Source organism: Amblyomma americanum, chromosome 3, assembly GCF_052857255.1.
Source record: "Amblyomma americanum isolate KBUSLIRL-KWMA chromosome 3, ASM5285725v1, whole genome shotgun sequence".
Lineage (NCBI taxonomy): Eukaryota > Metazoa > Arthropoda > Arachnida > Ixodida > Ixodidae > Amblyomma > Amblyomma americanum.
Genome location: NC_135499.1, coordinates 161,305,927 through 161,319,577, shown reverse-complemented (window position 1 = coordinate 161,319,577; position 13,651 = coordinate 161,305,927). Strand labels below are relative to the sequence as shown.

Genomic DNA, 13,651 nt, shown 5'->3' with positions numbered 1-13,651 from the left:
AGCAATTTTAAGAATCCGAACCATTCGCAGAGTTCAGCGTAGGCAACCTTTCTCACTCGGAAGCAGAGCCTAGACTCTCAAGTATAACATTGCAGGCCTCTACGATAAACTTTTTTCTACCTTGTAGCGCACCATCGCTTTTTCCGTCCGGGTGCTTACTCAAAACGATGCGTTTGCCCTCATCCTGATAACATCGATTGGTACTTAGCGTACGTGCTCTCTCTTCGAAGGTATCAAAGAGAGGTCGCAAAGAATTAACAAAGCCTTCTAGAGAGCTCAGTAGGTCTACAGCAGTTGAAATGTTTAGGTCTGGTTTCTGAAGTGCTACGCTCGTTTTGACAAAGCGCTCCAAGATTTCACTCAAGAAAATTGCCATGAATGCTGTCTCTAGGTTTGCCATTTTCTTGGAGAGAGTGCGCTTCGTTCCTAGTGTCACCGTTTCCTTCCTCGTTCTTTGATATAGCTTCAAGGCAACACAAGACTGGATTGAAATTTTACAGAATGACCTTACATGATTCAGCGTGTCTTGACCACCTGGTCTTAGAGACTTTTCAAAACAAGCTGCTGGCCAGTTCCGCCCATGCTGTCCAAAAAATACCTCCATCGCTTATGTGAGGCAGCAAAGAACATGTACAGTCTCTGAATTAGTGAAAAATTTTACTGCCTCAAGGCAACTGTCAACGCTACACGCGCCGACTAAGTTCAGTGAATGACCAGCACACAGGACGTAGACTGCCAATTCGTTCAGGTGTTTCATTTGACCTTGCAGTCTTTTGTATTTTCGTGACATTTTACTCGCATTACCCTAAGCCTGGCTCCTACAATCATCAATTGAGATGCCATTGGTCGTCAAGAGCGATTAGAATGCGATTAGATTGGAACCAATCCAAGAAAGGTTTCGTACACTTTCCCATTTAAATAGTATCGTAAAAAAACTGACAGCTGATTAACGTGAGTAAGGTCTGGAGTCGAATCAACAATTAGAGAGAAGTATTTTGCGGGTTTCACTCCGTCAAAGAGACGTTCCTTGACAGCCTTTGCCATATGCTCGATAAATTCATCACAAATGGTTTTTGGCAGATACGATGGGTGACCTTGTCCTTTGTTCCCGTAGCGTTTGATGTGCTACTCTAGAAAGGTATCAAACTTGGCAACGGCCTCAAGCACTCCCATATAATTGCCATTTCTCGGTGAACCAAAAATCTCTTCACTGCGTCTAAACGCAAGGTTGCGCTAAGCTAGAAGCTTAACTACAACGACTGCGCGCTCCAACACCTCTGTCCAGTAAGCGGTCTCAGTGACAAGATGCTAAAACCAGCTACCTGTCCATTGTGCTGCTCGAATTAGAGCGGGCGAGCCATGCTGCCCCGCAGTTCCGGTGCTCGAAGCTATTTTCTTGTGCGCAAACCTTTTCTTCTGCTCTTTTCTAATCAGAAAAGCCGTACGTGGTGAAAGCACTGGGGTTGCTTGAAATCGAAAATAGTTTGCACATGAAACAGTAAACAGAACCTTTGGACTCCGAGTACATTAACCAGTCCCGCTCGTACGCCTCCCCATTAACAGCTTTTCGCACGAAAAGGTGAGGTGACATAGCGTTTCTGAGTTTTGTATTGCCTTCCGGAAGACAGAAAATGTTCTGCCTGATTTTGAAAATACAATGGCCCTTTCTCAAGGCATACACTCCGAAAGGTGTCAGTGATAACGCCCGGCCACTTAGCAGGGTCAATTCAGAGAATCTCGCAACGTACGTCTTGCTGCGGGGGTGTCTGTACTTCTCTGTTGCCGCAACGAGTAGCTGTCTCATTCGTCCTCTCGAGGCACGCTTTGTGGGTGGGAACATGATTATTTGAAGCCAGACTAACAGGAAACAAGTGAGTGGGTTCTTGGAAGTGTTTTTTTCCTGGCGCTCGTCAGTAGAAGGAGGTTTATCGGGGAGGCTTGGCACCTGTTGATCAGCAGTAGTAGAAATCGGGCGTGGCCGACCGGACACCTGAAGCTCTGTGGCAGGGGCGCGGCCGAGTAGCATAGACGTTCGTGACTCAGGAACACGACAGGACTCGGTTAGCGTCGGTTGCTCAGAAATATGGACGACCGAGGTTGGCCCCGTTTTCACAGGATCCAGACAACCAAGATGAGTCAAACCTTGCTTCTTGCTAGGAAACCATGGTGATGAAGTTTGCAAGTCCTCCACAGAAGCACAGTCGGTACTATTGGGAGTCTGACACGGACTCTGGGTAGAGCCATCGTACTGCTCCGCGGAAGCTGCATTCAGTACGTACTTGGTCATATTTGGTAGCTTCTTTTCACGCTCTTCTCTTTCTAACTTCGCCTTTGGTTTAGACGCAAAACTTTGATACTTCCGACCGAGCATTTTCGCATGCATGGAAGCTAATTGTTCACGGCACCGGGCACTTCGTCAGTCCGACGCGACCGCAGGTGTCCAACGGTGGCCGTCCCAATGACTGGCGCACGTTGCCTGGATGGTCCGTGGCTGGTTGAGAGGTGCGTCCACTGGGAGCTCCTCAACGGGCGGGCTTATGCAAGCTTAACCGGTGGCTCGGGGCTGAATCGCAGCCCGCGATCAACTTCCTTTCATAGACGCGCGCCGCATCCATCTGTTACTAGCGCCAAAGCAGGCTTTCACATACGCATAGAGTTCCTTGTACAAATTCACTCCTGCCGTTCCGGTCTCGTCTTCTTATTGGCTAGGAGCAATCGTCTGTTCTGGGAGGTTCTCGATTTTTCCTTCGCCCCGACGACGCCTAGCGCGAGAACGAAGGGCAGAGGGCGACACCTAGCGCGGGCGAAGTTACGCGCTCTCCATCGCCTCTGAGTCATCTTTTTCTACTTCTTTGCGGAAAGTTCAGCGGCCAGTCTGACCTACTTTTTCCGTCGAACGCGCGCAAGGGTGCGCAGCCACTAGGCAGCAATGAGTCATGGAGACAGGCATTTGTGTCCAGCTCTCGAACTTCCCCCTTCACTCTTCCACAACCCTAGCCCGAACAGTGAACATTCCATGCCCCACGGCACGCGGACAAAAGCACGCGTGACGTCTTCTTTCCTTTCATGCCTAGACTCTGCCATCAGACTCATCATCATCTGCTATCGGACTCACCCTCCCCGCCCAAATTACCATCACGGTAAAGAAAAGTCGAATGGGAGGCACTGTTGGGCACTGCAGCACATCCTTTCTATGAGAAGGACTGGGCAGAACTATTTCAGAGGTGGAGGGTGGCGTGGTGGTAACGAGGGGCAAGGGAGATTTAGGTCCTCATCCAACATTACATGTTTTAGGTGTTTCGCTCTGGCCCCTCCTCTGCAGACAGCACTGGACAGACGGACTGACAGGAAACCACGAAAACTCTGCCAAGCAAACGCACCTCGATTCGTAAGAAAGAGGGCCCCGCTGGGGTGGCGGGGGATTCCTGTTTTTGCAGCTCGACAAGCTCTCCCCAAATGATCAGGCTAAACTCATGCTGTTACATTAGGCGGAGGGCCCCGTCTGCTCGTTCTGGTTTTCTCGCTTCATACATGTCGCTCGAAGTTCCGTTGCCCATGGTTCCATATACTAAGCAGGTTAGAATAAATCGGCCCCCTTCTCCCACTGTCCGAGGTGAGGCCCTGGGCTGCAGCCCCCTTTGTGCCCCCCCCCCCCCCTTAATCCAGCGCTGCAGTAGTATCTATGGCGAGATTGTATTGTACTCGCCAAAGGCTGCAACCAACGCCACAGTAACCATGAATACAATTCAGATTTCCCGTTTGGTTCATCACTGCAGTATTGTCGAATACCAAATGTAAAGCATTAATATCAAGCGGTGATAAACTCTGAGCTTTCCTCAATGTTATTAAACTGGGACAAAAAAAGATTATGCAGCTAACCTTACAATGTCCTTTGTATCACGTACAACAAATCCTGCAACCGGGAATAATTTTCATGTATGCGTCCACATGTTATCAGTTTCTCACATGATTGCGAAGACAGACATTTGTAACATATTTCTCGTATGCAAGGTCAAAGCGCTAGCCGTCAGAGGTGCAGGATACCTGTTGAAAGATCCGTTATTGTAAAACTTGGCTCTAACAGGAAAACAGACTAAAATTTCCACGGTAGGGCTGCTTTGTTACATTAAAGAAAAGTTAATAATTCGAGCTGGTTTATTTTGCATGCTTGATTGTGCCTGGTTTTATCGTTGTGAGACACAAAGAATATCACTTGCACGATTTAATAATGCAAATTACCAATTATAATATTCTGCCAGTGTTACTTTCTTCATAGTAGGCCGCATTACTGACGAAACACAGCTAGTCTATAGCCTTACCCGACGTTTTCGTTGCTTGGTTACTACGCGGTTGAATCTACGCGACTTGCACACATATGATGGTAAAAAAAGATGAAAGTATCCTTGATGCACAAATTAGTGCGAGGCTTACATTATCATCTCCATCAGCCTGACTACGCCCAGTGCAGGACAAAGGCCTCTCGCATGTCTCTCCAGTTAGCAGCGTCTTGTTCCAGCTGCGACCACTGTGTCCTCGCAAACTTAATAGCATGCGACCATGTCGCCCCCTGCTACATTGTTTGCCTTCCCTTGGTATCCGACTCATTACCCTTCAGCAACATATTGTATGTTATCTTGCTTTCGCATTAGATACCCTGCCAAAGCCCATTTCTTCATCTTGATATTGATTAGACGTTTGTGGGCATAGGGTGGCCGCAGCTGGCATAGGACAGGGTTAATTGAAGAGATATGGGAGCGTCTTTATTCTGTAGTGGCCGTAGTCAGGCTGATAATGATCATTAACCAGCATTAACCAGGCTTACAGTGACAAGCAAAGGAAATGAAACCAATACAAGAAAAAAAATTAAAGGCATACCATTCGCTGCGAAAAACATGGCGCATGTTTAAAATTTGGTACGACAAAAAAAGCAGATATATTCATCAATACCTGCGACCAATTATTAGTCATTCCCTTTGGATCTGCGAGATTTGCAGAGAGTTGAAACGTTGCTTGCCGATGGAAAATAGCACTTGTCATTTCAACGCTCAAATCCATCCGCTGAAAGCCATATCCCCAACGAAAGCTGAGAGCGAGTTTCTTGAAAGAAATTCAATTTTTTGTGGCATATTTACCACTCGTTGAGAGGCCCTGGCCATGATCAGTTTCCCACAGCGAGAGCGTCGAGCCGGAGCTGCTCTTTTTACGGTCGTCTGCGTTGTCCACTGTATACAAAATCGAAGTAGAACAATAAGGAAAAAATATGTTCAGGATTACACTCTGCTTATGAAAGAAGCAAATGGTCACAAAAATGGTGACAAGAAAGTATTATCCGCGCACAGAGCATCTAATTAGATTACAGGGCCACACGCGAATGTGTACGAGTTTTCACATTAAAGTAGGTATAAATGAGCGAAGCAGATTTTCTTTACTCATGTCCCGGAACATTAACCTTCTTGTACCCGGGTTCGGAAAGTGAGTCTCAGCCAGCAACGCCTCTTGCCCCACATTTTTTGTAAAAAGGTCGTGCCGCAGGTACCACTTGACATGCACGCTGTGTCATGCGGTAGCTATGGCACTTGCACAAGATTCACCCTTAAGACATTTCTAACTGAGTAAGTTTCTGGTAGTTACAGATAGGAACAAATGGCGGCGCGAATTCTCAACCCTAAAGATACCCCTGCTGCCTTGAATATTTTCTAGAACCAACATTACCAATGCTAGACTAAGCACCCGCAAAAGCATAACCAGCCACAACAATCTTTCTGATCTCGAAGTACCATTACCAAAGTACACCATTACTTTCACCGCCGTGGCACGACAAAATTGGGCTATTTCGACTAGTTACGACCACACGAAGGGTTGCTTTGCCTGCATGCTTTCGAAAACGCCTGTATTTTCGCAAGATGCACCCAAATTTTGTCGAGCCACAGCGGCGAGAGTAATGGTGTTTTCGAAATTCTAAAAACTGACATGGTTGTTATTAACGGCTGGCTACAAGTCTCTAATGGCAGTCAGCTGCCTATTGGTAAGTTAAAAAGTTATCTATTAGAATTTAGTTAATCACTTAGCTAGTTAAGATGATTCGCCTATTTGTTAACGTCCGCCAACGCTGGCACTACTATGCCGGAGAAAGCTTCTGTTTACCCCAAAAACCCTATTTTTAAACACGAGTGATCACATTCCCTGAAACACCTGGTGTATCAAGAGCAACCTGACGGAGACAGTAATGTGCACGTTTGTCTCCCGAGATCTAAAAAAAAGGGAATTGTCGCTTATGCCAAGTCGCCAGATGTGGTTAACCATCTGCATATCTGGACGCCACTGCTGTCCGTCTTTGAGAGATTCGGGCAATCAACGGCTCTAATTCATCCTTCCGCAATTAGCGCGCAGTCATCCCAGGGCAAGCAGAACAAAAGTGTTACTCACATAAGCCCGTACTGTCTTCCGCATGCTCTGGACTTGACCTGAAAGCATGACGGCTGATTTGTTGCGGGCTCCTCTGGTCTATGCCGCACGATGCCTCGGCACCATTGGCAACAGAAGAGCCTGCGGGCCCCAAACTGTCCAGATCTGGTCTGTTCGTCGGCTCTTTTTCTTTGTTTGGAGGAATACTTAGCCGGGGCGCCTTCTCTGAATGCTGCACGCAAGCGCAGGCGAAAAACAAGCGCTCAAGTTGAAGCAGGATGTGTGGAAACGCGATGCTACGATAGGAGCAGCTTTTTTCATTACAAAGATACAACCGGCGAAATATCTGCTGGTCGACCGACGCGCATGCAAGGCGCGCGTGCATAGAACTGGCTACGTATATAAACAAGGCTTTCGACAGATTCAAGCGCTTATCGAGGTGGCTGTACTGGTCTCCTCAATACGGGCTTTTGTGAGGTTTTTTGAAATATTTAAAATCTGCGATAAAGGTTCGCTTCAGTGCCTGCAATTTAGCGCAGAGGTACAGACCAGAGATGCTACCTCGCGGCTTGTCAGCAATAAGGCAATATAGTCTTCCGTCTTATTTACAGAACAGGAGGCCCTCCAATAGAGTGCTGATAGAATGCTAATAATACAATCGTCCCGACAATCCCCCGCAATTCTCTGCAGTAAGAGGCAGCGCGTCGCCTGTATACCATTAATGGAGTCAGCTTGACCAGAACCTGTTCAGCTTGACCGGAAGAACCGAGATTCTACCATGAGCACTGTTCTCGGAACTAATCGACGAAAACGATCCCCACAGTGAAGAACAGAGTATCATCAGGTACGACCATTGATTGAAATTGTCTGAAAGGTAAATTTCGTCCGAGAAAGAAGCCACTCAAAGTCCTGCAATTCTTCACTAGCAAGGAACCGCATCTACTCACAGCGCTGCTCGGCAACGTAGGCAGAACTTCACAAAATTTATGGTGTGATGTCCTCGGCTCTTTTGAGCTGTTATCTTCAGCGCTCGCTCTGGTCCCCTTTTGAGGAGAAGACAGTTCGGGGAATACAGGATCAGCGGCTGTTAGGCTGGGTGACTCCAAAGAGGATAAGTCGTTGGAGGATAAGTCGTTGGAGGATAAGTCGAAGTCCCGTGGGGCAGCGCCAATCTTCCTTCCCCGTCTGATGTTCCTCCAAATCATCTCCTCGAAACCTGATGTAAATGAGAAAGGTACGAGGGGGAGGGGGTGACAAACAGGGTTACGTGTTACTACGGTTGGTGGTGGTGGCGACTTTGTCGAGTTTGTGTTGTACTCACAAAAGGCTGCAACCACTGCCGTTATCACCATGAACACCGTATACTTTGTCTTTTTCGACCATCACTGCAGTGTTGCCAAATTGAAAATGTAATGCCTTAATATCAAGTCATAGTAAATGCTGAGCTTTTATCAATGTCCTTAAATTGCGATGAAGCGGCTTACGTAGTTAACCTGGTAACGTATGGCGTATCATGTACGGTAAATCCTGAAGCCCGAATACTTTCATTTACGCGCTCACATGTATATGAGTTTCTCGCATTATTGAAGAATCACATTTGTAATATATTTCTCAGATACAGTGTCGAAGCTCCAGCCGTTAGGGGTGGAGGATGCTTGCTGAAAGATGCCTTATTGCAAAAACTAACCCTAGCGGCAAAATACCCAAAAATTTCGACAGTATTACTATTACATTGTTAGGCGAAAGAAACGTTTAGTATCTGCATTCATTTTTTTTTGGCATGCTTGATTCTGCCTAGTTTAACCGTTCACAGACAAAAAAAAATAGTTTGCACGTTTTAATGTTGCATATTCTAAATTTTATTAACATGCCAGTGTCTTTAGATTCGTATCTTGTAGGGAGCGAAGTGACAAAACACTGCTGGTTCATAACTTTACCCGACGTTGTTGTTGCTTGGGTATTAAGCTCTTAAAGCTCCTCAGTTCGCGCACACGTGTCGGCAAACGAATAAAAAGTGCCTTTGATGGACAGTTGAGCTAAAAGCTTATATCATCATAATCAGCTTGATTACGCCCACTGCAGAGCAAAGGCCTGTCCCATACCTCTCCAATTTACCTTGTCCTGTGCGATCTCCGGCCACCTACGGCCTCAAACTTCTCAAACTTCAAAGTCTCTGCTGCCCCTCCTACGCTACCCTTCCCTTGGAATCCTGTCTTAACCCTTAAGGAACATCGGTTATATTCACGTTAGACGCACTGCCCCAACAGATTTCTTGCTCTTGATTTCGGCTAGGATAGAATTCACCCGCGTTTGTTCTCTCACCCACTCTGCCCTCTTACTGTCTCTCAACGTTACACCTGTCATTTTTCTTTCCCTAGCTCACTCCGGTGTTCTAAACTTGAGCTGAACCCTTTTCGTTAGCCTCCACATTTCCGCCCCACAGATGAGTACCAGTAAGATACAGTTTTCGTATACTTTTTTCTTGAGGGATATTGGTATACTGCCATTCATGATCTGAGAGAAGCTGCCATATGGTCTCCATCCCATTCTTATTCTTATAGTTGTTTTTCTCTCGTGATCTGGACCTCCGTCGCTGTCTGACAAAAATTTGTTGTCTACCGAGAGTGTTGAACACTAGTACTTATGTTTGCGGCTCATTAATTTTTAGATGCCCCGTTTTGCTCTGCCTATGTAAAACATCGATCACGCTTTGCTTTTCATGTCCTGAGTGATTTAGCAAGGAAATAAAATCAGCGAATTGCAGATTACTAAGGTATTTTCTGTGAAATCCTATTCACAAATGATCACAACCCAGACCTCAGAATATATTCTGCAAACAGCGATGAAAAGTATTGGCGACATTCTGTATCCCATTATGACATCCTTCCCGATTGGAATTTTATTGACTACTTTCTGGGGGACTGTGGTAGCATTGCAGTCGTTATAGAGATCTTCCAGCATTTTTACTTAAGACTTCTGCATTCCGATTTCGCAGTGGAGTGATTTAGCAAGGAAATAAAACCAGCGAATTGCAGATTACTAAGGTATTTTCTGTGAAATCCTATTCACAAATGATCACAATCCAAACCTCAGAATATATTCTGCAAACAGCGATGAAAAGTATTGGCGACATTGTGTATCCCAGTCTGACATCCTTCCCGATTGGAATTTTATTGGCTACTTTCTGGGGGACTGTGGTAGCATTGCAGTCGTTATAGAGATCTTCCAGCATTTTTACTTAAGACTTCTGCATTCCGATTTCGCAGTGCCTGCATGACTGCTGAAGTTTCGATTGAGTCAAATGCCTTCTCGCCATGAATCAAGGCTATATATAGGGGTTGGCTGTATTTTGCCACTTTTCTATCACCTGATTGATTGTGCGAAGATGGTATATTGTCGAGTATTCTTTACGAAATCCTGCCTGATCACTTTCTTTACAGAAATCGAAGTTTGTCCTGACTTATTAGCGATTATATTAGCAAATACACTGCAGTGAATGTACGATAAGCTGATTGGGATAATGTTTCAAATCTTTTACATCTGCTTTATTATGTAACGATTACTACAGTGACATGCAAAGTAGATGTTGTGGCCAATTTTCAAGAGTAAAAATTGAAAGTAAAAATTTAACAATTTAAAAAGTGCACCATTAGCGACAAAAATATTAATTTTAATACCGCAGAGCAAGGCTGATTCTTTCATCATTACTAAGCTTGTTTTATTCAGTCACGGCCAAATATCAGCCGTGCCGTTTAGATTTGCAAGATCTGCTGGCAGTTACCTAATATACGGCTATGAAATCAGTTCTAGACTGCATCATATTTAATAATGAATGATTACTTGTTGAAGTAATATTTTATTTATCATGTCAAAGGTCAATTCCGCTAACTTAAAGCGTTTTGAACAATGAAAGTCGAAAGCGAGTTCCCTGAAACAGATCCAATTATCTGTGGCATATTTACGTGTGGAAGACAGGCGCTGGCCTTGACCATTCGCCCAAAACGATAATATCGAGGCGGAAGCTCTGTTATGAATCTTAGAGACGGCTTAGCTTTGTTCATCTTTATTGTTCAAGACTTCAGCGAGAGTAAATTGTTTCGGCGAGAGCAAATCACGTGATGCATCACGTGCCACAAGTGCAAGAGCTAGAATCCAGAGCGGCAACCGGCGCAGCGGCGAACGGGACTAGCAAGCGCAAGAGCGAATCACGTGACACATCACATGCCACAACTGGCGAGGAGGAGCGGCCGGGCAGCAGCCAGCGCAGCGGCGGACGTGACTGCCAAGCGCGCAGCTGTGGCGTCGATGAAGAAGATCGAGGCACCTGTCACGCGCGATTTTGCACATGCGGTGCGCCTCTCGTTAGAGGTCAAATCCAAGAGACAGATGACCTTCATGCTCAGCATGAGAGGAGTAGAGCTTTTCGGTTTAAAAAAGGAACCGTCGTTTATGTCACGCGGCCAGATTATACGACATGCGTGGCTCATCGTCTATTTCTATACGCCACTGCTGTCCGGCGTGCAGAGAGGCGTGCAACCAACGCCATCTGATTTTCTTCCTGCCGCAAGTGGCTTACAGTCATACCCAGGAGAGATAAGAAATACGAGCAAGCAGAACAAGGACATTACTTACCCAAGGCCGTTGTGTCTTCAGACTCCTCTGGACTTGGACTTGAAATGCGGCACGGTGGCCTGGGTGGATGACGCCTCTGATCGACGCCGTATGCTGCCCCGGCACCGTTGGCAACCGGAGTGTCTGCGCGCTTGAAACCGACCAATTCTTGTGCATCCGCCGCCTCCTTTCGTTTCTTTGGGAGAAAGCTTACGCGGGTCGCATTCTCGAGATCCTGCATGCAAGCAGACGCAAAAAGCAAGCACTCAGGTCGAAGTAGGACGTATGGAAACTTGACACTACGATACTGAGCCACTTTGTTTCTTTGAGAGACACAGGCGGCGAAATATGCTCTGGTCTACCAACGCGCAGGCAGAGCGCGAGCGAATAGGGTCGATCACGCATGTATAGCACGCCTGTCGACAGGTTCCAACGCTTATCTAAGAGTTGGCGGTAGTAGGTTGAAGTGGAAAGCGACCAGAATGAGTTACGCGGTAGCATGCCGTAAAATGCAGTTAACTGCAGTAACAGTTAAGTTAACATCTCTTTTCGAGAATACCGAGTCATGTACGCATTGCAATGCCTTTCGGATCGCTGCAGAGACCGATTACGTGTCTACAGTTGTCCTTGTTAAAACCCACAGTCTTTCCCCTTACTTGGGAGTTCAGGCGGGCACGAAGATATCTGGGTTTAACGTGCTGAAGCTGCACGTATGTTTTTAGGGACGCTATGGACGAAGGGTCTGGATTTATTTCTTGTACCCGACATTCTTTAACTTGCAGTAACTTTGTACAGCACCCTGGTGTTTTACGTTGCACCTCCACTAAAATTCTACAGCCGCACCAGGGATTCAGTCCGGCAGCGTAGGGCTCCGCGGCCGAAGGCCACAAACACTGATCCGTCGTAAAGGATCTTTTAGAGGTCTGTATCAATGATCCCGTTCAGTGCGAGCACTTCGGTAACAAATTGACCTGACATAACATGAAGGAAGACAATAGCCATCGAAACAAAGGAGCATTGGGGAATTTTTTTAGTTATTGGTGTTCATCAATGAGAAATTAATAGTTTTATTCTATCGCTTAAAGATAATAAGAAAGAAGAAACAACAAACATGCCGTCGATAGGGTCCGCACCCAAGGCGTCCGAATTTCGCGTCCAGATAAGCCTCACCTGTTAAAACGAGCAGTGTTGATGCATTATAATCGCCTCTTCAAGTTTTCAAATATGGCTACAGATTTTTCACTGGTCTTTGTTACTGCACCTGAATGATCTTTCAGCAACGATCCCAACCATTACTGATGAATAAAAGTCATAATGTTAAAAAATAACAACCCCGAGAAGGTTTATGTTCTTTCCCCTGTATTTTGTGCATCGCCGCAGACGCCTTACCCCATTGACAGATCGAAACGGGAGGCGAGTTATTCGTCTGCTCGTAAAACGACATCACATCGTTCTTGAGGGATCGTGATCACGCGCGAGAGTTTTTACGGAGCTCACGACTGTTCGAGCGTTGTGAACGCATTGTTTAATCTCCTCGTCGTTAGCTAAACAGTACGCGTACGAAAGCGTTCTTCCCGATTTCGGACTACTGCAGAATTCATGTGCTGCCGAGTTCCTTTCAAAGCCGGACGTTGTACCATTCAAAAGTTGAATTTTCGCTGTTTCTATTGCCTGCTTGCCTTAAAGGGCATCAGAAAGGGTCTCTCACAGTCACGGTACGCTTAGGATGTTAAATAATGGCACTTCACAGGTACCCTACAGCAAGAATTTTTTATGCGTTCGGTATAATATTTGAATTTCCGTGGCCTCCCCACCTTTCCCTGTCGTAAATTTTTGCAGCCAGAATGGCCGCCGCCATGGTAGCTGCCTGACTTCTGAAAAAGTTGGCGTGGCGGACCAATGATAACTCTCGGCTGCAGACGTCACTCGCACGACATGACGTTGTATGCCAGGTTTCGTGCAAAATCCCGGCACCGCTGGTCGCCGCGAGGTGCGAAAGCGGGAATTTTTCAAAAAAAATAGTTTAAATTTTCACTTCGCTTCTGAGGTCTCCTGCGTGGCTTGAACGCTCGGTGGCCTGTACTCGACATAGAGCAAGCATTTTATAGCCAAGCTTGAGCACCATATTCAGTGACCCTTTAAACCGGCAGCAGTACCGAACGGCCTCAAATAAAGCTGTCGAAGCCTTGAGAGCCCCAAAGAATACATTCATGTAATCTTTGTATCTGGCTACTATTCGATGGCCATCTGTCTACAGAACAACAAGATTTACTTGTTCCCCTGGAGCCTTCAACCGGAATTCAGCTGGTGGTAAATTAGTGACGTTCGTAGAGAGTAACCGTACCCGAACTCTAGAACGCAAGGCCATGTATGTGCATGCGCCGACATTCGTCTGCAGCTGCCGCAGACGGCTGCCAGTGTTCACTATAAGTACCATGACTGAAGCTATAGCCTCCGTCGTTTAAACGATTATCTTGTTTTTGTTATCACATGGAAAGAAAAACAGAAATTGACATGAGCATAGTTCTCGCAACGAAGTAAGAAGAGCAATATTGGTTTCGATATTGTACAGTTAAAGGCTGACTAAAAGCGCAATACCGCCTGAAGTAGTAGAATCTTGTCAGTAACAGTTAAA

The 13,651-nt window shown here is 46.1% G+C and overlaps 1 protein-coding gene across 1 annotated transcript in view; it reads right to left on the bottom strand.

The window, feature by feature from the left end:
• The window catches only part of LOC144123433 (uncharacterized), a 35,054-nt gene that overhangs the window by 19,250 nt on the left and 2,153 nt on the right, over positions 1-13,651 (bottom strand). The window contains exons 2-5 of the mRNA XM_077656256.1: positions 11,038-11,251; positions 7,353-7,621; positions 6,427-6,637; positions 5,133-5,222 (exon numbers count right to left, since the gene is read on the bottom strand). Of these exons, the coding sequence (XP_077512382.1) occupies positions 5,133-5,222; positions 6,427-6,637; positions 7,353-7,621; positions 11,038-11,251 (784 nt within the window). The remainder of the gene's footprint in view (positions 1-5,132; positions 5,223-6,426; positions 6,638-7,352; positions 7,622-11,037; positions 11,252-13,651) is intronic.